The 24,216-nt window shown below is 41.5% G+C and overlaps 1 protein-coding gene across 1 annotated transcript in view; it reads right to left on the bottom strand.

Moving 5' to 3' along the window:
- Positions 1 to 24,216, bottom strand: part of insra (insulin receptor a) — a 66,787-nt gene that overhangs the window by 17,928 nt on the left and 24,643 nt on the right. The window contains exons 3-4 of the mRNA XM_005476595.4: positions 3,542 to 3,878; positions 324 to 463 (exon numbers count right to left, since the gene is read on the bottom strand). Coding sequence (XP_005476652.1) covers positions 324 to 463; positions 3,542 to 3,878 — 477 coding nt within the window. The remainder of the gene's footprint in view (positions 1 to 323; positions 464 to 3,541; positions 3,879 to 24,216) is intronic.

Here is a 24,216-nt window from a genome sequence, read left to right on the forward strand (position 1 = left end):
TTCACATCCATTAACTTTCAAATGAAGAGAAAATTATGCACCACTATACATCAAATCTTGAATGAAACTATGAACTTGCTGTTTGTTCCTATTAAAGTTTATTTTAGCTTTTAAAATGTTCAAAAATCATCACACATCTATGTTTTCCAGAGTTCCCATAGCTTTTATTTTCTCTTTAATTAACTTTGCTGGTTGTTTGATTGTACATTCTGGAGTATCTTCCTGGTTTCGTGCAATGTCAACATCTCTGTGTTTGTTGTTCTGCTGTGCTGATCTGCTGCACGATGTAATCTGATTCAGCCAAACAAACCGCACACACTCACTTCCTCCGCGCAGGTTGATGGCCAGGCTCCCGTTGAGGATGGTGCAGCCTCTTAACTCCTGGGCAGCGGTGACCGAGTCCACGACTTTCAGACCCAGACACACCTTGGGGCACAGCCCTGCGCAGGGAGTGCAGTTGAGCCTAAAGAACAGGAAGGAACAAGATTTTTGAGTTTTTAATTATATTCCTCTCTCTCTCTCTCTCTCTCTCTCACACACACACACACACACACACACACACTCAAATACTAAAACCTTAAACCTGCGATAAGTGATTTTTGGACAGCAGACAAACTTCTGAAAATCAACTCTGACGTCATATTTCAAGGTGATATGACAACCCTGCTAGTAAACATGTCTATTTACACATCCAGTAGAGGAGGAGTGGCATTGGCAAGGGTTTCTCCTGGCTCAAAATCAGCCTTTTGTTGTGAGGCTATGCACGTAAGCATGATTGATCCAAATATAGTCGAGGCACAGAATCTGTTACCTTACCTTTTTTCCATCCCTCTTTCTTTCTTCAGTGGAAAAAGGCCAAAACATCTTTGATAGGTAAAATACAAACAGAGTACATCTGTGCACGTCTCTCTCTCTCTCTCTCAGCTTACTGAACAGACATCCTACAGCCGACACACATTTGCTGTGGAAAATGTTTTTTGAATGTTTCAAATTGAAGGGATTACAGTGGAGGATTAGAAGATGGAGGTCTGTTTGCTCCAGGTCATTGTCCTGGTTTATGAGGTGAGAATGGCCTTTGTTTAGTAACAGCTGATTAAGCTGGCAGGACAATTAGAGAAAAACGGCAAATAATGGATTCTTCGTATACGCTTTTAATGGTAATCACTTATTTACAGACTATAAATACTTAATATTTCAAAAATGAAGTACGGACTGTGAGCTTTCACACTGATATAGTTGTATATGAAATTAACAACAGCTTTGAACAAAACAAACCCAGCCACATGACAACAGTTTAAAAGCCAGAATGACTAAAAGATAAATAAAATAGAAGTTTACCCATGCTGGTGAGTAAAAGAAGGTTTGTTCTCCTTTATTATCTAATCTGGCTCAAAAACCGCCTTGAACTACCCTTGACCCTTTTCCCTCCCGAGTGCCACATCTGCACTTTCAGCCCAGACACTCATCACGCCTTTGAGTACACTGCTTACCCTTCAAAGCACTTTCATTTCCACAGCTTAGTTTAAAGCCAACAACAGCAGGAGGACGCCATTGAGAAGACGGGAGCCAGAAAAGGGAACAGAAAGGAAGTCAAAGTGAAAAGGATGAAATGGGAGTACAGCTGAATCGCCACAGGTCAGCTGCAGCTGGAAAATGCGCCGTCTCTTTAAAACCTTTATACACAAAACTAAAGGTATATTAAATATTATATTCAGTATTTTTGCTAAAGGTTTTTGGTGATAATAATATAAATTATTATCCATATACTTACACACTCACCCCTTTTCTGACTTCAAGGGGACCTATTATTCGTATTTCCAGCTCCAAGTTTTTAATCCCTAGTTTTTAGGGTGTTTTTGCATGATTTGCATATCAAAATAATCTCTGCTTATCTTGTGATGAGCGAAAGTGCAGTGCCTCGGTTCCTTTTCCGTCTGGAAGAAGCTGCTTAGCTCCTCTGCATTTAAGGTAGACCACCAATTAAGCCCACTTTCATTTGATTGGCATGATCTTTGAACAGCATGTAGGTTGGGCTTCTGTGCTTAGAGCCAGAGATGGGATGACGTGTGTCTGAGATGACACTAACTCACATAATATAAAGCAAAGAATAGAAAACTGCCTGAAAATGAAAGCTTAAAGCTGTCTGAAGCCCGAGGCTGTAAACCTGGTGTTTTCAAACAAAGCACCTCATCTGCTCCACTGGAGATGGATCTGCTTTCAGGTGACCTGTCAGGTGTGAATGTACCGCATGCAACTCCATGAATGTGAAGCTGCATGTGGTTCAAACAGAGATTATGTGCTTGGCAAATCCTCTGTGGATTAATAAAGGTGAAATACACGTAACGCCGTACACCCGGCAGCAGTGGCACTGCCACCTTTCCTGTCATCACTGACAGACTGCATGGACTTTATTGCTGTGTGTTGCTTGCCAGATATGCCCTCTATCTCTCTGCAGCCAGCCAGGGGAGTCAAGGCCAAGACAGCCTGTCCCCTGATGTTTCACCACTGGCCAGTGGTTCTGTAACAGAAGACTACGTGTCCTGAAAGACCGAGCTGCATTTTCAGCCTTTGCCCAAGCAGAAAGACTTCGGCTGTCTGGAGTGTTTGTGCTTACAGGCACACCCACCCTGGGTGGACAGCCCTGTCACGGTAAGCGGAGGTGTCAGAGGGACACAGTGAAGGTCACTGGCAGGTCAGCACAAGCACAACACCTATTTGGGGTAACTGCAGAGCTAGAGAAAAGGGAAAATCACAGTTCACTCACAAGTGTCTGCATTTACATAAAGATCACACGCTGCAGTGCAGACACAAGCGTCTGGCTGGTACACAGCGAGCGAGTGAGCAACACAGAAATGTAGGATACTGAGTCAAATTCAGAAATGCAGACGTGCCAGGCTCCCTGCTGTGCCGTACCACTTTGACCTAGCTGTCTGCGGTGTCTGACAAACACACAAATACACACACAGAAAGAAAAAGAGGTCTCTGTGTCTGTGTGTGTGCACACATACAGAGCAACGTCTGAGCTCAGCAAGAGGACCAATTCCTGCACCGTCATGGTGTGCTACAAACACACACAGTGGCAGCAACACGACCGACTATTTTTAATTCCACATTGAATTTGTTGAATATTTTCTGTTTTTGTTTTTGTTTTCATGTTACTGCAGGATGAAGGATCTTTCTGATTGATTGCCTCTAACTAAAAAAGAAAAAAAAAAAAGTTCCCTGAAGCAATTTCTCATTTTGTGCCAAAAAAACCATCATAACAAAATTCCTGTGATGTCTGCTCACTAACAATAGTCAGCCTGCAGTTATTGTAAATGCACTGGTAAACGAAAGCATCGCAGCATTTTTAGCAACATGCAACCAAATTCAGACAAATTTAGACATGTTTGTAGGGGAAATTATGCATCATGTAACCAAACCATTGAGTAGGTAAATGTGCACGGTTGGAGTCTGTGTGTTTATGTTTGCAGCCTCATTGATCCAATGGCTCTTCTGCGGGCCATTAAGAGCCCATCAGCCTGACAGCGTGTGCACTTACGAGGAGGAGTTGACGGTCGTGTAGCCAGAGGGACACTCGGGGATGCAGGCGCCGTTGTGGATGACGTATTCGCGGCAGTCCGTGCTCTTGCTGTGCTCCTTCTCCCGCTTGCATGTGTTGTGCAGATTCTGACAGAATTCGAACGAGACACAGCGCCAGCCCTTGTAGGTGAAGTGGTTTTCCGGGCAGCGCTGCACGCAGTTGCCTTCGTGCTGGAGGCCGCGGCAGGCCACACAGTGACTCTCTGAGTTGGGCTCCAGGCAGCCGCCCAGGCACTGGCTGTGGCAGCACTGGTCATCTTTGGTGCAGGCCCGATGTTTGCACTGAACAGGACACACTGAAGATTGGAGAAGGAGAAGATGAGGTTAGAAAGAGTGTGCTGCAGGTGAAACGAAGATGAGACGAGTTAAAGAAAGGACAGGAAGAGGAGCTTATCAAAAATCAAACACCTACATGTTTTGATTAGTCCCCACTGACACTGAACTTTTACCTCTCTGAGAAACCTCATATGATCCGATCTCTCTGTCAGAAGGAGTGAAATCCCTCCCGTTCCACAAGCCAGCAGCCCCGAGGACCATCGGCCATTGGCCAAGGAGCATACTAAATACAAATAGCAGGGATCCAATACCAAGTCGACCACAGAAAAATACTTCTCCAGAAGGCTTGGTGAAAGTAAGACAAAGGGGAGAAACTGGCATTTAAAGTATGCAAGTATTTTGCACACGAGGGCTGGCTAAAATGAGTTTATTTACAATCTATTTTATTGTCATTTAGGCTTTGCAGTATCCAAGCTCATGAAGTTAAGTAAGAAAACAATGACTAATCAACTAAAGAGCTTGGGAGACATGATATGATAATCTCCACAAGACCACGAGTAACCAGGGATACTTGTACCCTGGGTGGTACTTATCTATTTTTCAAGCAGTACATGGAAAGATTAAGTTAATCAGTCAAGGAAAAATTTCATGTTTTTTGTGAACTTTTATGTTTGCTCTCTGATTAAATCTAATCTTTCACTGTTCTGCTTATGCCTGTCAGTTAAAAGGACCGTTTTTAAAGGTGCTATATAAAAAAGTTTATTATGTAACTGTAATAGTTGTTATAATGAAAAGGGCAGCGGTGGCTAATGAAAACTAATTAGCAAACAGCTGAGAAGATTAAATAGTCTGTAAGTTATTGGAAAAATAACAAAGAAGCTGAAAATGATGGATTAAAGGGTTAAAAAGTTTTTTGGTTTTTTTTACTAATTAATACATTTAATAGCAATATTTGCTATTTATTTGCAATAGAATTATGCTTAAAAATACATATTTAGTTAAATAGATTAAATGTCCACCTCATATAGTTAGTATGAATTTAAGATTTACCAAACAGATAATGCTGACTTCACATGTTTAAAATTTATCTGAACAGCTTGCAAGGCAGTAAAATCAAATGAAGCCTGGTGTTGATTAGGAAGTACCGGAGCTCATCTGACAAAGACTGGAAATCAGTGATACAGCTCCAAACTTCTGTCCAAATGTTTTAAAATCTCAGCAGCCCTTTATGAAGATTTCTTTAATCGCACCCCTCCATTGTATAGCCCACATCTCTGATCTCAGTGTTACAGAAGGTATGTGTCATAATTTTGTGCACCTGCAAAACGGTTTTAAAAGAAAATAATATAAAATGCAGACAATCCATCTTTAAGATGTTGCGAATAATAAATCAAACCGTCTGGCTTATTAGAACATACCAAAGTGTCTTTTTAATTAATGCTGGGAGAATTATTTCAGTTTATTTATGAAGGTCAATAAGTAATTTATGTTTTAATCTAAATGTCAGTCACTGGTTTAGCTCGTCATTCGGGTCTGGGATGTTTTGTAAAGGCATTTTTATGCTTGTGTTGCTGCAGCTTTATCCTCCTCAGGCTGTGAGAAACCTTGTCCTGTTTCAATGAAAATAATATTTAGCTGAAGCCTTAATGTTGATAAAACTGCCAAACACCACAAAGTGTTGGAATGTATGATATGATATAACCTAAAAACATATTATTAATTATGGCCTGTGTTTAATATCGATGTATTTCTAAGCTCTTGGCCGAAACAGCCACAGAATAAACAAATGATCTAAAGCGGCTGTAGAAAATGTATCCACAGGCCTCTCTTTGGGAGAATAGAGAGCTCTGCAAGAGAAATGAAAACACTGAAAGATCGCAGCGTCCTGACGGTTACAAAAAATATGCGACTAAATGTCTCCTGGGCGTAAACAAGCTCAACTAAAGACTCAAGTCTGCAGATCAGCTGTTTACACATATGTTTGCTTGTGTGCATGCGTGTAAATCAGTCATTACGTAACAGGAGGCTGTGTGGATTGGCAGGTGTGTGAATGTGCCACACTGTGTTGTCGATGAGTCCAAGGGGAGATGTAGGACTCTCAGAGGTAAATACAGCAGACTGACCTGCCCGCTGAGATTAGCTCCTCATCCACGATAGTCAGATTAAAACCGCTCAGCAGCAGGGCTGATAATGAGGGTACGTTACAGGTGAGGCCATATAGATGTGAGCATGTGTGTCTTTATGAGGCTGAACTGACATTAAATGCAAGGGGAATGTGTGCGAAAGGAAACAATGAATCTGAGTAACGTGCAGCAGTTGTTGTAGCAGTTTCCTCTGCTGGGCAGCGATCGCTGGGCACCATTTGGATTCAGTGTGCATGTGTTGAAACGGCTTGTCTTCATTAGTGTCACGAGGTCTGCCATTAAATGAACAAAACAACATGTACCCCCCTGTCCTCTTTTATTAACAGAGGTAAGCTGCTGAGGTGCACGAGGAGTGTGTTTGGCGAGGGCAGCAGCAATATGAGAATGTGAGAGGGAAGCTAAAGGGGGGCACCGAGCTAGAAAAACAAATGATATAATCGCCCCTTATCAACGTCAGTCAGTCAGGATTTACAGACAGTAGAAAAATAAAATAAACTGCTTCTTGCTTTGACCTCTTGCCTCCATCGCCAAAGTTCATTTAAAAGCTGAATTTCTGCTTTTTCTCCCCACTCACATACAAACACATACGACACACATACACAAAAGCTTTACTGTGTGTACAGACTGACTCCTGATCCTCCAGTGTGCTCCATGTCGCAGCACAGACCCAACAGATCCACCCTCAGCCTTAGCCAATGTGTTGGCTGGCTGTAGAAGCTAGCCATTCAAGTAGCCTCTCCCCTTTCCAAGGAAGACAGGCAGACGGTTTAACCCTTTGTGTCCCACTCAAACAGTCATACGGCAACCGACACGAGAGCCACACAGAAACAGGCTGAAGCTGAGGGAAAGCGAGGAGCGTGGCTCCACTCTTTCCATCTCCTCACTGCTATGAATCAGCTGCCTTTACGCTGATCTAAACCACAAGCTGCTCCCATTAAGAGTGCCTGGAGTATATTTTAGCATGCATATGCATCTTTGGCATTCAAAAGAAAAGTGCCAGTTGAGAAAAACATGGTGTCCTTCTGCAACAAACTCATGCTAAGACAATCTTGATTGTGCACTGAACAGCTTGGCGCCTCAGGACGATGATCGTGCCTCATCATGTCTACAGCCCGTTACGAGTTCTTACAAATTTCAACAGCTTTGGAAACTTTTCCACCTAGACTGAAATATCGCTTTCAGCAACTGACAGCTCCTCCCTCAGCTTCAACTGCAGTTAGTTAAATGTTAAAGTCCAAGGAAATCCATAAATGTGGTGAAAGATGGCGATGATGTTTTTCCTTCCTTATGCTTTCAGTGAGAATTTTTAAATGCTGAATCATTATAATTAAAGAACCGATTACAACCTCCTATGCAGCAAAACCACATGGATATGCTAAGATTTTTAACTGAGCAACAAACAAAGCTGAAGTAACACTTTACAGAAAGTTAAAAAAATAATAATATTTAGTCAGTTTTCCCATTAACCCCCAATAAAGTCTTTTCATTTCAGGTTTTGGACTGCTGGTCTAAGAAACACTTTGTTAAGAGATTCATTTTGTCCACTTAGAACATCATGTAGGCATTTTTCACATATAATAATAAATAACACAAATTTTAGTTGATGCTACTGCTACTTATTGCAATACAAATTAAAAGCTACGTTTAGCTGCTCCTTTTCTTACAAGTGGTCACTACTGTGGAAACGGATACACTTCCTGACACTATCCCAAAGGGATTTCTCGCCCCTCTCAGGATTAAACTGCAGCTCTCTAATATGGTAGATGAAGGTGTAAACCACTACAATATAAAGCTACTATCTCAATATAAATTCGAGATTTTGAAAATGTGAAAAACTGCCACTTTTTGCGGGATAGCGTCATATAATTACAATTTGAAAGTTATCAGAAAGGAAATAAATTGCACTGCCCAGACAATCAAGCAAAAAGATGGGACTTTCAATTGTGCTGGATGTCTACATTTTACAGTGATAAATAAAGAAGAAAAAGAAGAAGTGTCATATATATATATATATATATTTATCGATCGATGAGTACGGCACTGATACAATGAGGGAAGTATTTGATCGCCGCTGAATTTGTAAGTTTACTCACAAAGTACTGAACAGTTTCTAATTTTTATGGTAGTTTCATTTTAATGGAGACAGAATATTAACCAAAAATCCAGAAACCAAACACTTTACATGAAAGTTCTAAATTGATTTGCACGTCATTGAGTGAAATAACTATTTTATCCCGTTAACCATCCAGATTGTGGCTCCCATAGATTGGCTGTTTACCCATGTGGCACAGATTACAATCAATCAATTACAGATACTCCTTATCTCAACTCTTTATGTGTTTAAAGCACACCTGTCCACAGATTCAATTTCTTCCATTTCAACCTCCACCAAAGAGCTGTCAAAAGACAGGACATCAAGAAACATGAGCAAGAAGCTCGGTGAGAAGATGACACTGTTGGTGTGATTATTGGGTCATGGATGGGTCTTCCAGCATGACAATGACCTAAAATATATTGCCAAGGCAACAAAGGAGTGGCTAAAGAAGAAGCACATTAAGGTCATGGAGTGGTCTAGCCAGCCTCCAGACTTTAATCTGTGGAGTGAGCTGAAGGTTTGAGTTGCCAAGCAAACTTGGCAACAAGGGTTCCTCCACCAAGTAACAATTCAATGCTTGTGGAATGAACACTTGTATCACTCAATGATGTGCAAATCAACTTATAACTTTTGTTTTTCGATAGTCTGTCTCTCTCCATTAAAATGAAACTACCATAAAAGTGAGAGTCCGTCCATTTCTTTGTAAGTGAGCAAACTTACAAATTCGCAAGTCACTTGTTCACTGTCCAAATGACTTACACTGCACTCTGTCATATCTGCGAAGCTGCTAAATGATCATTATCACAAGTATCCCCTATCACAATCCATGCAGGCTTAAATAATAATAACGAGCGACCACACTGAAAGAGATGGACTCATTTCTTGTGCGGTTGTCAGAAATGTTTCAAGGTTGAGACCCTGATGACCTGTGAGAGCAAGGCCACACCAAGCTACCTTTGATCTTCCAGAGCGGGGAAGGATGCCGAGGAGGCTGTTTGGAGTTTGCCATTCTTTCCCTAAAACATGCAAATCCCTAAATACATGGCTGCTTTCTTTCTTCTTCTTCTTTTTGTTGTCAACACCGACGCTGGCAGTTTTTGACGAGCAGAGGTTCTTTCTCAGTTTGATCTGTACCAATTAGATACACTGAGCTTGAGTTCTCCATCTCTAATCTTCTTTTTGTACAATCACCTGGTCACATTATATCGCTATATCAGCACTTCACTTTCCCTTTCTCTCTTTTCTCTTTACAGATGCATGCAAATATAAAAAAGTCTTCTGGTTCTTATTGCTTTATTCCACTGGCACGTTGGTCAATTTCTGTCTTTTCCGTGCAAAGTACAGCAGGATTGCATGAAGGCTGGGGAATAAGCCTGCAGAAATGTCTGGCACGTTATCTCATAAGCTGAGGTTTCATTTGGATGAGGCGGCAGCGCTGCACAATAAGGCGCTCAATCTCCCGCGGCCCAAAAGGGACAGCAACAACCAACACCGCATCAGGCCTCTGTCAGCCTGTCAGGTCAGTGCCAACTTGGAAAAAGGAGGTGAAGGAAAAAAGATTTGCATTGCCCAGCTGCAGCAATGTGGGGTGTCAGAAAGACAGAAAAAGTGACTCACTCAAGTTTTCAACAGGTCCCAGTCCACTGTTCTGGACCGCTGAGCAATTAAAACACAAACTGCATAAAGAGGTTCTTATTGTGTTGTTTCAAGCAGTTAAAGCGCTATAAACTGTAAAGAGTTTCTACATGTTTTCATTAACCACAATCCTCCCTGAAATAATTTAGTGGTGTTTTTTGTTTTTTTAGCTTTTTCCTTTTATGGCGGTGATGAAACAACGACCTATTCAAACCTTTTTTGCATTGAGATCACATGAGAGCTGATAAAATGCCAAACAGGAACGTGGTGGTGCAGTGGCTGGCAATTAAAATTCCACGGCCATGACAAGGGTAGTATTTAGTTTCTATGAAAGAAGGTTTTTGCTGAAGGCCCAGAAGAAAAAAAAATGAAGAAAAAATACATTTCTGTTTGTAGATGCTAAACTCAAGGATCGTGCTGAAAAAAGGCTAGCAGAGAAAGAACTAGAGTAAAGAATAATCTGCCCTAATGTAACAGATTAAAGACAGATTGAACTTTAATGTGGGAGTACGAGTTTGGGTGTGTTTGCTTTGCACAACAACCGTGGGAAGGTGGACTCAAAGAAAGTGGAGCATCGTGTACGAAAGGTTGGGATATTTTTGCTAACAGTTTATTTTCTGTTACTCTTTCACAGCAGTATGTCCAGTCTCTGACTCCAGTTTCTTCTAAACTCTAACTTGTTACTGGCTGATCTGATGTTACTCTGGACACTGCTGTTAATAACATCAGCTGTATTGACAGAGAATCACATGTGAGTTGCCTGATATATGGCTCTGATGACTGATCTGACAGGTGTTCTTCAGTGAGAGAGGTAAAAGTCCAAAGAACAATCTGCAAATTTCTTTCTGTACAGACTCTGCACTTGCCTTATAAACTTCTGTTTCTATGCATGCTTGAAATGCATCAATAAATCACTGCACCCAGTTCCCATTTTCCTGCAGCATATAAAAGAAATGAGGGGTGACTCAAGACTCATGCCTGTGTCTGACACAGGCGTTAGCTGTTTGCCACCCAGGGCTGGTGTTTCATTCTGACTGATTGTGTGTTGGTGACACACTCTGATGAAGACTTGGAGTTGATATACACTGGTCTGTTTTTTTCTGCCACTATGCTGAAAGAGTAATTTTAGAAGACAGAGTGGCTGAGTCATTTTCTATAGTTATTTTTGCAACACATAATTTTTACAGCGTTATCCAGGATTTTATCCTTTCCATCACTGACTGTACAGTTCAACAACAGAAAAACAGTCCAAGAAAGCTCCCCAACTCAAACACAATTATATCTCTTCTTTTGTCTAATTTACACATAATAATAAACACCAGTATACACCATTTTTAAAATGTTAAAAATTAAAATCCCAGACACTGAATTCATGATTTCAGCTCATCTAAAGCAGTAAAGAGACACTAGAAAGCGAAAATTTCAGAAGAAATTTTATGTGTGCCTATGCCGCTGCTAATCACTGTAGTTGCCATTCATACAGCTACAGAGAGCAAAACTCAGAAGAGCACCCATTCTCCACCATGAACTATGGTAAAAACAAACACCGCTCACGCTTCACAGATGACAGCTTACAGTTTTGTGTAAAGATGAAGTTACTTAGTACAGCGCCGATTTGCAGACGCTGTGCACACAGGTTCATGAGCAGAAGTCCCATTGTACCACGGCAGACCCGACAATGTTTGCATGAACACACTTTGAAGCATTACATTATGGACCACTTTTCACACATGCATTCACTTTTTGTTTTTTGTTATTTTTACACAGTGTTCTGAATGATGAACAATGGTCTACAGCCAATCTTGTGTATTATTATACAAACTTTGGTTGTAAGATTCAGATAACTATTTAATAAAAGCTAAATATTTTATATGAGAGTAAGAAAGAAAAGTATATCTTTATGTCCACCTTTCTCTGTTAATGCCCTACCTGGCCCCCTGGCAAAAGCTTTGCTAGATCCGCCCCTGCACAGTTACCAGCTGTCAGCTACACAAAAAAAGGAGCTTGGTGTTTACAGGGAGTGCAGAATTATTAGGCAAATGAGTATTTTGTCCACATCATCCTCTTCATGCATGTTGTCTTACTCCAAGCTGTATAGGCTCGAAAGCCTACTACCAATTAAGCATATTAGGTGATGTGCATCTCTGTAATGAGAAGGGGTGTGGTCTAATGACATCAACACCCTATATCAGGTGTGCATAATTATTAGGCAACCTCCTTTCCTTTGGCAAAATGGGTCAAAAGAAGGACTTGACAGGCTCAGAAAAGTCAAAAATAGTGAGATATCTTGCAGAGGGATGCAGCAGTCTTAAAATTGCAAAGCTTCTGAAGCGTGACCATCGAACAATCAAGCGTTTCATTCAAAATAGTCAACAGGGTCGCAAGAAGCGTGTGGAAAAACCAAGGCGCAAAATAACTGCCCATGAACTGAGAAAAGTCAAGCGTGCAGCTGCCAAGATGCCACTTGCCACCAGTTTGGCCATATTTCAGAGCTGCAACATCACTGGAGTGCCCAAAAGCACAAGGTGTGCAATACTCAGAGACACGGCCAAGGTAAGAAAGGCTGAAAGATGACCACCACTGAACAAGACACACAAGCTGAAACGTCAAGACTGGGCCAAGAAATATCTCAAGACTGATTTTTCTAAGGTTTTATGGACTGATGAAATGAGAGTGAGTCTTGATGGGCCAGATGGATGGGCCCGTGGCTGGATTGGTAAAGGGCAGAGAGCTCCAGTCCGACTCAGACGCCAGCAAGGTGGAGGTGGAGTACTGGTTTGGGCTGGTATCATCAAAGATGAGCTTGTGGGGCCTTTTCGGGTTGAGGATGGAGTCAAGCTCAACTCCCAGTCCTACTGCCAGTTTCTGGAAGACACCTTCTTCAAGCAGTGGTACAGGAAGAAGTCTGCATCCTTCAAGAAAAACATGATTTTCATGCAGGACAATGCTCCATCACACGCGTCCAAGTACTCCACAGCGTGGCTGGCAAGAAAGGGTATAAAAGAAGGAAAACTAATGACATGGCCTCCTTGTTCACCTGATCTGAACCCCATTGAGAACCTGTGGTCCATCATCAAATGTGAGATTTACAAGGAGGGAAAACAGTACACCTCTCTGAACAGTGTCTGGGAGGCTGTGGTTGCTGCTGCATGCAATGTTGATGGTGAACAGATCAAAACACTGACAGAATCCATGGATGGCAGGCTTTTGAGCGTCCTTGCAAAGAAAGGTGGTTATATTGGTCGCCGATTTGTTTTTGTTTTGTTTTTGAATGTCAGAAATGTATATTTGTGAATGTGGAGATGTTATATTGGTTTCACTGGTAAAAATAAATAATTGAAATGGGTATATATTTGTTTTTTGTTAAGTTGCCTAATAATTATGCACAGGAAGTGTCACCTGCACACACAGATATCCCCCTAAAATAGCTAAAACTATAAACTACTTCCAAAAACATTCAGCTTTGATATTAATGAGTTTTTTGGGTTCATTGAGAACATGGTTGTTGTTCAATAATAAAATTATTCCTCAAAAATACAACTTGCCTAATAATTCTGCACTCCCTGTATGAGAGTAAGAAAGAAAAGTATATCTTTGTGTCCACCTTTCTCTGTTAATGCCCTACCTGGCCCCCTGGCAAAAGCTTTGCTAGATCCGCCCCTGCACAGTTACCAGCTGTCAGCTACACAAAAAAATGAGCTTGGTGTTTGTCTCTCAGAAACAGTTCATAACTTCCCTTCAACTCATTCATGTCACCTAAGGGTAAACCTGTTTCTCCATCACCTGTTCAGCTCTGATGATTCAGTAAGGATATCTGGTTTGGAACAGCCGTTTTTACAGCTGTGGCTGCAGCAAACATCAGCTGATACTAGAAATTAAAAGCAAATGAATTCTAACAACAGCTGATCAAGCTTAAACGTGCTGCTGTTGTTTAGCGCGATAAACAAACAAGAGAGAAAAGCCGATCATTGATCAGTTTCATGACTGAAGTTTCAACAGGCGAGAGAATGACAGGGGAGGCTTCGTAACGACAGAATAAATCGTAATATTTTCTCTGAATGTGGCACGATTCCGTTTGTACGGCAACTCTACGAACTAACCATTATGAATAAAATAAAGTCCAACGTCAGTAACTTAGCGCGCACACAGCTGTATATAAACTCCCCTCGTGCTAGCTAGCACGCAGTACGATTGTAAAAAGTCAGCACAACGAAAATAAACTACACCTAAACTCTGTTTATATCTGACCCAAATAGAGTGCAGTTCATAACTTCTTACCTGAAATTCAGTTCACCTCACGCTCCTGCCTTCGCTTTCCCTGATCCATGATTGACCACCGCGTTAGCAATCGCCTGCCCGGCCTCATATGTCTCGTTGGCGGCATGTCCTTTCTGTCACACACCGGTGGGTAGCTGCCCTCTGTTGTAGCTCCACCACCAAACAACTCAGTTATTTTTTCCACATCGACCAGCATCATCGGCCCATATAAACGAAAAATAAGTCCAGCTAAGACACAGACCCTTGCCGAGCGATCGGGCGATTAAACAAATTTTAGCCACCTCACTATCAGCCAAGCCTGGGTGGTTTTTCACGAAGGGTCGCTAGCCGCGCTAGCTAGCTAAGCTAGCGGCGCTAGCTAGCTAGCCAGCCGGCTATCAGCAACACGTAAGAGAACTGTTGCTAAATAAACTACACCTAAACTCGGTTTATATCTGACCCAAATAGAGTGCAGGTCATAACTTCTTACCTGAAATTCAGTTCACCTCACGCTCCTGCCTTCGCTTTCCCTGATCCACGATTGACCTCCGCGTTAGCAAACACCGGACGATCGGCGGTAGCCTCACCGCCTTATATGTCTCGTTCGCGGCATGTCCTTTCTGTCACACACCGGTGGATAGCTGCCCTCTGTTGTAGCTCCACCACCAAACAACTCAGTTATTTTTTCCACATCGACCAGCATCATCGGCCCATATAAACGAAAACTAAGTCCAGCTAAGACACAGACCCTTGCCGAGCGATCAGGCGATTAAACATATTTTAGCCACCTCACTATCAGCCAAGCCTGGGTGGTTTTTCACGAAGGGGCGCTAGCTAGCTAAGCTAGCTAGCCGGCTATCAGCAACACTTAAGAGAATTGTCGCTAATATGGGATGTCTTGATAAAACGAGCAGATATTTGAAGTTTACACACCTACATTCTCGCCTGAAAATATCTTAAAAGTGTATTTTGTGACCTAGAAACACGAATAAAAGACATATAAAACGAAGTGGTGTCCGCCATTGTTTAACTCGGCAGAGGGGTGCTATGAATTATGGGATATGGAGTTTTGTAACAAGCATACAGATTTTCAGCCGTACTACTCCCGGTATACCACTAGAGAGAGCCAACCCACCACAAATAAAGTCTGTTTCTATGGAATTTGGCCTAAATTTGCACTAAAATCTAAATATTTCAAAAACTATAAAAGTCATAAACACCAAAAGTGTATACCATACTAGTCCAGCTCCAGCCGCACAAAATGATCTAACATATGTAACCCTATTTTCAAAACTGTTTGGCAGAGAAGCGCGGGAAAATTTTCACTAAAATATTAATATTTAAAAAACTATAATAGTTATAAACACCAAAAGTCATAGCACACCATTCCTGATCCAGCCGCACAAATGAGGTAACATATATGAAGCTTGTCTCAAAACTTCGGGGCGAGTTTCGCTGCAAATTTCAGGCGGAAACTGAAGAATAATAATAATAACTAGAAAGCGAAAATTTCAGAAGAAATTTTATGTGTGCCTATGCCGCTGCTAATCACTGTAGTTTGCCATTCATACGGCTACAGAGAGCAAACTCAGAAGAGCAGCCATTCTCCACCATGAACTATGGTAAAAACAAACACCGCTCACGCTTCACAGATGACAGCTTACAGTTTTGTGTAAAGATGAAGTTACTTCGTACAGCGCCGATTTGCAGACGCTGTGCACACAGGTTCATGAGCAGAAGTCCCATTGTACCACGGCAGACCCGACAATGTTTGCATGAACACACTTTGAAGCATTACATTATAGACCACTTTTCACACATGCATTCACTTTTTGTTTTTTGTTATTTTTACACAGTGTTCTGAATTATGAACAATGGTCTACAGCCAATCCTGTGTATTATTATACAAACTTTGGTTGTGAGATTCAGATAACTATTTAATAAAAGCTAAATATTTTATATGAGAGTAAGAAAGAAAAGTATATCTTTGTGTCCACCTTTCTCTGTTAATGCCCTAGCTCCCCCCCCCCCTAAAAGCTTTGCTAGATCCGCCCTGCACAGTTACCAGCTGTCAGCTACACAAAAAAGGAGCTTGGTCTTTGTCTCTCAGAAACAACTCATAACTTCCCTTCAACTCATTCATGTCACCTAAAGTGTAAACCTGTTTCTCCATCACCAGTTCAGCTCTGATGATTCAGTAAGGACGTCTCCTGATTTCATCTTCATGCTCCAGCAAACATCAGCTGATACTAGAAATTAAAATCAAAAGAATTCTAACAACAGCTGATCAAGCTTAAACGTGCTGCTGTTGTTTAGCGCGATAAATAAGAGCGAACAGCCGATCATTGATCAGTTTCATGATTGACGTTTCAACACGCGAGAGAATGACAGGGGAGGCTTCGTAACGACAGAATAAATCATAATGTTTTCTCTGAATGTGGGACGATTCCGTTTGTACGGCACGGCAACTCTATGAACTAACCCTAATGAATAAAATAAAGTCCAACGTCAGAAACTTAGTACGCACACAGCTGTATATAAACTCCCGTGGCATTACGATTGTAAAAGGTCAACGAAAATAAATTACACCTAAACTCGGTTTATATCTGACCCAAATAGAGAGCGACCGGGTGCTGACACGAGTTTCACCCGCCTCAATATAAGCCAAGCCTGGGTGCTTTTTCACGAAGGGTCGCTAGCGGCGCGAGCTAACTATGCTAGCGGCGCTAGCTAGCTAGCCGGCTATCAGCAACACATAAGAGAACTGCTGCTAAATAAACTACACCTAAACTCGGTTTATATCTGACCCAAATAGAGAGCGACCGGGTGCTGACACGAGTTTCACCCGCCTCAATATAAGCCAAGCCTGGGTGCTTTTTCACGAAGGGTTGCTAGCGGCGCGAGCTAACTATGCTAGCGGCGCTAGCTAGCTAGCCGGCTATCAGCAACACATAAGAGAACTGCTGCTAAATAAACTACACCTAAACTCGGTTTATATCTGACCCAAATAGAGTGCAGTTCATAACTTCTTACCTGAAATTCAGTTCACCTCACGCTCCTGCCTTCGCTTTCCCTGATCCACGATTGACCACCGCGTTAGCAATCGCCTGCCCGGCCTCATATGTCTCGTTGGCGGCATATCCTTTCTGTCACACACCGGTGGGTAGCTGCCCTCTGTTGTAGCTCCACCACCAAACAACTCAGTTATTTTTTCCACATCCAGCTGTAACTCTGATTCTATGCGAGCATTTGCGAGAGACCGGGGAGGTGAAACGACAGAGAGTCCCTCGCTATCCATTTGCAGCCAAGTGCGGCAGCTAGCTAGGTAGCCGGCTAGCTGTCAGGCAGGACCGACGTAGTCAGAGCACTGTCGCTAAATATGGGATGTCTTGATAAAACAAGCAGATATTTGAAGTTTACACACCTACATTCTCGCCTGAAAATATCTTAAAAGCTTATTTTGTGACCTAGAAACACGAATAAAAGACATATAAAACGAAGTGGTGGCCGCCATTGTTCACTCTGTAGAGGCGTGCTATGAATTGTGGGATATTGAGTTTTCCACCAAGCATTACCATAACTTTTGAATGATTTGCGCAACCTTAAAAATTCCAATGGCTCCTGAAAGCAGCGACGCTGTGCGCACCGTTGAAATTGTCATCATTACGGTAATCCAAATAAGGGTAGACAGGCTGTACCACTCCCGGCATACCACTAGAGAGAGCCAACACACCACAAATGAAGTCTGTTTATTTGCCGCCAAAAGATGAATTGGCCTAAATTTGCACTAAAATATTAATATTTAAAAAACTATAAAAGTCATGAACACCAAAAGTCATGACATAATAGTCCAGCTCCAGCCGCACAAAATGATCTAACATATGTAACCCTAATGTCAAAACTGTTCGGCAAAGGAGCGCGGGAAAATTTTCACTAAAATATTAATATTTAAAAAACTATAAAATTCATAAAGACCAAAAGTCATAGCACACCATTCCAGATCCGGCCGCACAAAATGAGGTAACATATATGAAGCTTGTCTCAAAACTGCGGGGCGAGATTCGCTGCAAAATTTCAGGCGGAAACTGGAGAATAATAATAATAACTAGAAAGCGAAAATTTCTGAAGAAATTTTATGTGTGCCTATGCCGCTGCTAATCTGTGTAGTTTGCCATTCTTACGGCTGCTTAGGGCAAAACTCAGAAGAGCAGCCATTCTCCACCATGAACTATGGTAAAAACAAACACCGCTCACACTTCACAGATGACAGCTTACAGTTTTGTGTAAAGATGAAGTTGCTTTGTACAGCCCCGATTTGCAGACGCTGTGCACACAGGTTCATGAGCAGAAGTCCCCATTGTAGCACGGCAGACCCGACAATGTTTGCATGAACACGCTTTGAAGCATTACGTTATGGACCACTTTTCACACATGGTTGGTGTACCCACACAACCGGTTGTAGCTTTTCAACTTACACACACCCAAAAAACAGCCGAGAGAGCACAGACAACGCCCGAGAGGCGTGATTGCAGATGCCGCTCAGGTGGGTCCACCTCCCTGCAGCGGCACTGCACACCAAGCCCCGCCACACACATCAAACACGTAAAATAAATATTTATGCACTTTCGCATTCACTTTTTGTCTTTTGTTATTTTTACACAGTGTTCTGAATGATGAGCAATGGTCTACAGCCAATCTTGTGTATTATTATACAAACTTTGGTTGTAAGATTCAGATAACTATTTAATAAAAGCTAAATATTTTATATGAGAGTAAGAAAGAAAAGTATATCTTTGTGTCCACCTTTCTCTGTTAATGGCCTACCTGGCCCCTGGCAAAAGCTTTGCTAGATCCGGCCCTGCACAGTTACCAGCTGTCAGCTACACAAAAAAGGAGCTTGCTGTTTACAGGGAGTGCAGAATTATTAGGCAAATGAGTATTTTGTCCACATCATCCTCTTCATGCATGTTGTCTTACTCCAAGCTGTATAGGCTCGAAAGCCTACTACCAATTAAGCATATTAGGTGATGTGCATCTCTGTAATGAGAAGGGGTGTGGTCTAATGACATCAACACCCTATATCAGGTGTGCATAATTATTAGGCAACTTCCTTTCCTTTGGCAAAATGGGTCAAAAGAAGGACTTGACAGGCTCAGAAAAGTCAAAAATAGTGAGATATCTTGCAGAGGGATGCAGCAGTCTTAAAATTGCAAAGCTTCTGAAGCGTGATCATCGAACAATCAAGCGTTTCATTCAAAATAGTCAACAGGGTCGCAAGAAGCGTGTGGAAAAACCAAGGCGCAAAATAACTGCCCATGAACTGAGAAAAGTCAAGCGTGCAGCTGCCAAGATGCCACTTGCCACCAGTTTGGCCATATTTCAGAGCTGCAACATCACTGGAGTGCCCAAAAGCACAAGGTGTGCAATACTCAGAGACATGGCCAAGGTAAGAAAGGCTGAAAGACGACCACCACTGAACAAGACACACAAGCTGAAACGTCAAGACTGGGCCAAGAAATATCTCAAGACTGAGTTTTCTAAGGTTTTATGGACTGATGAAATGAGAGTGAGTCTTGATGGGCCAGATGGATGGGCCCGTGGCTGGATTGGTAAAGGGCAGAGAGCTCCAGTCCCACTCAGATGCCAGCAAGGTGGAGGTGGAGTACTGGTTTGGGCTGGTATCATCAAAGATGAGCTTGTGGGGCCTTTTCGGGTTGAGGATGGAGTCAAGCTCAACTCACAGTGCTACTGCCAGTTTCTGGAAGACACCTTCTTCAAGCAGTGGTACAGGAAGAAGTCTGCATCCTTCAAGAAAAACATGATTTTCATGCAGGACAATGCTCCATCACACGCGTCCAAGTACTCCACAGCGTGGCTGGCAAGAAAGGGTATAAAAGAAGAAAAACTAATGACATGGCCTCCTTGTTCACCTGATCTGAACCCATTGAGAACCTGTGGTCCATCATCAAATGTGAGATTTACAAGGAGGGAAAACAATACACCTCTCTGAACAGTGTCTGGGAGGCTGTGGTTGCTGCTGCATGCAATGTTGATGGTGAACAGATCAAAACACTGACAGAATCCATGGATGGCAGGCTTTTGAGTGTCCTTGCAAAGAAAGGTGGCTATATTGGTCGCTGATTTGCTTTGGTTTTGTTTTTGAATGTCAGAAATGTATATTTGTGAATGTGGAGATGTTATATTGGTTTCACTGGTAAAAATAAATAATTGAAATGGGTATATATTTGTTTTTTGTTAAGTTGCCTAATAATTATGCACAGTAATAGTCACCTGCACACACAGATATCCCCCTAAAATAGCTAAAACTAAAAACTACTTCCAAAAACTTTCAGCTTTGATATTAATGAGTTTTTTGGGTTCATTTAGAACATGGTTGTTGTTCAATAATAAAATTATTCCTCAAAAATACAACTTGCCTAATAATTCTGCACTCCCTGTATGAGAGTAAGAAAGAAAAGTATATCTTTGTGTCCACCTTTCTCTGTTAATGCCCTACCTGGCCCCCTGGCAAAAGCTTTGCTAGATCCGCCCCTGCACAGTTACCAGCTGTCAGCTACACAAAAAAATGAGCTTGGTGTTTGTCTCAGAAACAGTTCATAACTTCCCTTCAACTCATTCATGTCACCTAAGGGTAAACCTGTTTCTCCATCACCTGTTCAGCTCTGATGATTCAGTAAGGATATCTGGTTTGGAACAGCCGTTTTTACAGCTGTGGCTGCAGCAAACATCAGCTGATACTAGAAATTAAAAGCAAATGAATTCTAACAACAGCTGATCAAGCTTAAACGTGCTGCTGTTGTTTAGCGCGATAAACAAACAAGAGAGAAAAGCCGATCATTGATCAGTTTCATGACTGAAGTTTCAACAGGCGAGAGAATGACAGGGGAGGCTTCGTAACGACAGAATAAATCGTAATATTTTCTCTGAATGTGGCACGATTCCGTTTGTACGGCAACTCTACGAACTAACCATTATGAATAAAATAAAGTCCAACGTCAGTAACTTAGCGCGCACACAGCTGTATATAAACTCCCGTCGCGCTAGCTAGCACGCAGTACGATTGTAAAAAGTCAGCACAACGAAAATAAACTACACCTAAACTCTGTTTATATCTGACCCAAATAGAGTGCAGTTCATAACTTCTTACCTGAAATTCAGTTCACCTCACGCTCCTGCCTTCGCTTTCCCTGATCCATGATTGACCACCGCGTTAGCAATCGCCTGCCCGGCCTCATATGTCTCGTTGGCGGCATGTCCTTTCTGTCACACACCGGTGGATCGCTGCCCTCTGTTGTAGCTCCACCACCAAACAACTCAGTTATTTTTTCCACATCGACCAGCATCATCGGCCCATATAAACGAAAAATAAGTCCAGCTAAGACACAGACCCTTGCCGAGCGATCGGGCGATTAAACAAATTTTAGCCACCTCACTATCAGCCAAGCCTGGGTGGTTTTTCACGAAGGGTCGCTAGCCGCGCTAGCTAGCTAAGCTAGCGGCGCTAGCTAGCTAGCCAGCCGGCTATCAGCAACACGTAAGAGAACTGTTGCTAAATAAACTACACCTAAACTCGGTTTATATCTGACCCAAATAGAGTGCAGGTCATAACTTCTTACCTGAAATTCAGTTCACCTCACGCTCCTGCCTTCGCTTTCCTTGATCCACGATTGACCTCCGCGTTAGCAAACACCGGACGATCGGCGGTAGCCTCACCGCCTTGTATGTCTCGTTCGCGGCATGTCCTTTCTGTCACACACCGGTGGATAGCTGCCCTCTGTTGTAGCTCCACCACCAAACAACTCAGTTATTTTTTCCACATCGACCAGCATCATCGGCCCATATAAACGAAAATAAGTCCAGCTAAGACACAGACCCTTGCCGAGCGATCAGGCGATTAAAGAAATTTTAGCCACCTCACTGTCAGCCAAGCCTGGGTGGTTTTTCACGAAGGGGCGCTAGCTAGCTAAGCTAGCGGCGCTAGCTAGCTAGCCGGCTATCAGCAACACTTAAGAGAATTGTCGCTAATATGGGATGTCTTGATAAAACGAGCAGATATTTGAAGTTTACACACCTACATTCTCGCCTGAAAATATCTTAAAAGTGTATTTTGTGACCTAGAAACACGAATAAAAGACATATAAAACGAAGTGGTGTCCGCCATTGTTTAACTCGGCAGAGGGGTGCTATGAATTATGGGATATGGAGTTTTGTAACAAGCATACAGATTTTCAGCCGTACTACTCCCGGTATACCACTAGAGAGAGCCAACCCACCACAAATAAAGTCTGTTTCTATGGAAATTGGCCTAAATTTGCACTAAAATCTAAATATTTCAAAAACTATAAAAGTCATAAACACCAAAAGTGTATACCATACTAGTCCAGCTCCAGCCGCACAAAATGATCTAACATATGTAACCCTATTTTCAAAACTGTTTGGCAGAGAAGCGCGGGAAAATTTTCACTAAAATATTAATATTTAAAAAACTATAATAGTTATAAACACCAAAAGTCATAGCACACCATTCCTGATCCAGCCGCACAAAATGAGGTAACATATATGAAGCTTGTCTCAAAACTGCGGGGCGAGTTTCGCTGCAAAATTTCAGGCGGAAACTGAAGAATAATAATAATAATAATAAATCCGACGAATAGTAATATGTGTGCCTCTTGTCATAGGCACACATAATAATAATAAATCCGAGGAATAGTAATATGTGTGCCTCTTGGCATAGGCACACATAATAATAAATCCGACGAATAGTAATATGTGTGCCTCTTGTCATAGGCACACATAATTACACTACCTGACACAAACTCATTTTACTACCATAGCACTGCCTGTCAGGAACAGATGTGATATTAGTCCCTACCCCTCCCCTCTATACATGACAAATGAAAGTGGAAAGGCGGCAATTAATCAAGTGGGTGACATTTAAGACCTGATGGTGATTTGACCAAAGTCTTACTTAGAAAGGAAAATTGTAAAAACAATCCACTGGTGATGACCAGCGACACCACTGCTAATAACATCTCACATTTCTTCTTTTATGTGAATTTATTTATTTGAAACGTTGACATTTTGCTTAAAAATTATTTTGTCTGCACTAGTTAACTGAAAAGTTGAGGGGTAAATACATTTGAAAAATATTTAAAATAAAATATGTATCTGTCAGAGGGGGAAACCTCTGAAACAAGTGTGATATATTCAGACGGTGAACAAATATAAACTCAAAGTATAAGTGTCATGAATGAGGCATCAGTTTTTGTGTTGTTTTCTCTGGTCTTTGTTTTGGTGAAATCTGGTTATAAAAATGTTGACATTTTGAATAAAAAGGGTAAGTGCAATGAGGTAAACTCGTTTGTGTTTTCCCATTTAATTCAATAGTTTTTTGTCAACATTCATTTTATTCTTAGGTGGCCATATTTGCTGCTTTTCTATAACCGTCAGACAGAGTAATGGTATTGTGAAATGCTAGTATTAAGAATAACCACGATCATTAAGAATGCTGATATGTTATTTATCATTTGTATTCATTTTTATTTTATGCTTTGTGCATATATGATTCCAAACTCTCTCCCCACCTCCAAACAGTTTAATTCACTTTTTCAATTTACAAATAAAAGACAAAACACAGTAAAGTAATTAGAGGAGTGATAGCTCTGATCAATAAACATTGTTCTAATAAACTTATTTCAAATTACTGTGGCTACTGTAATCATCTAGAAAGAATATGATATTGTGAAAGCTACACATTAGACATAACCAAAACTCTGATGGGTTTGACATAATGTGTTGCTATAATGATCACAGCATATGTATGTATGTGTCGTATCTGGGCCAATCTCATCAAAAATTTACACAAACATCATCAAGCATATGGCGATTATCTTTTTTAAAACATTTATTACAAATCCCATTTTTTTCCATTTTCATATTCATGTTCCTCCTACAAATGTCATGATCTCCATTTGTGTTTGTTTCACGTATCATATAAACAGCTTTAATTTGGTGATGTCATTTAAGTTAGGATCTGGATATAGCCAATGGGTGTTGTTTTTTGTTTTTCCCCCCAAAAAATGTAAACAAAAACACCGACCCAAACAAAAAAACACTATTAATAATTCAAAAACCCTAAAACAAAAAGACAGCAGAATCTGAGTGTCAGCTATTCTGAACTTGAGGTCTTCTTCTGAGCTTGAATTT

Source organism: Oreochromis niloticus, linkage group LG18, assembly GCF_001858045.2.
Source record: "Oreochromis niloticus isolate F11D_XX linkage group LG18, O_niloticus_UMD_NMBU, whole genome shotgun sequence".
Classification (NCBI taxonomy): domain Eukaryota; kingdom Metazoa; phylum Chordata; class Actinopteri; order Cichliformes; family Cichlidae; genus Oreochromis; species Oreochromis niloticus.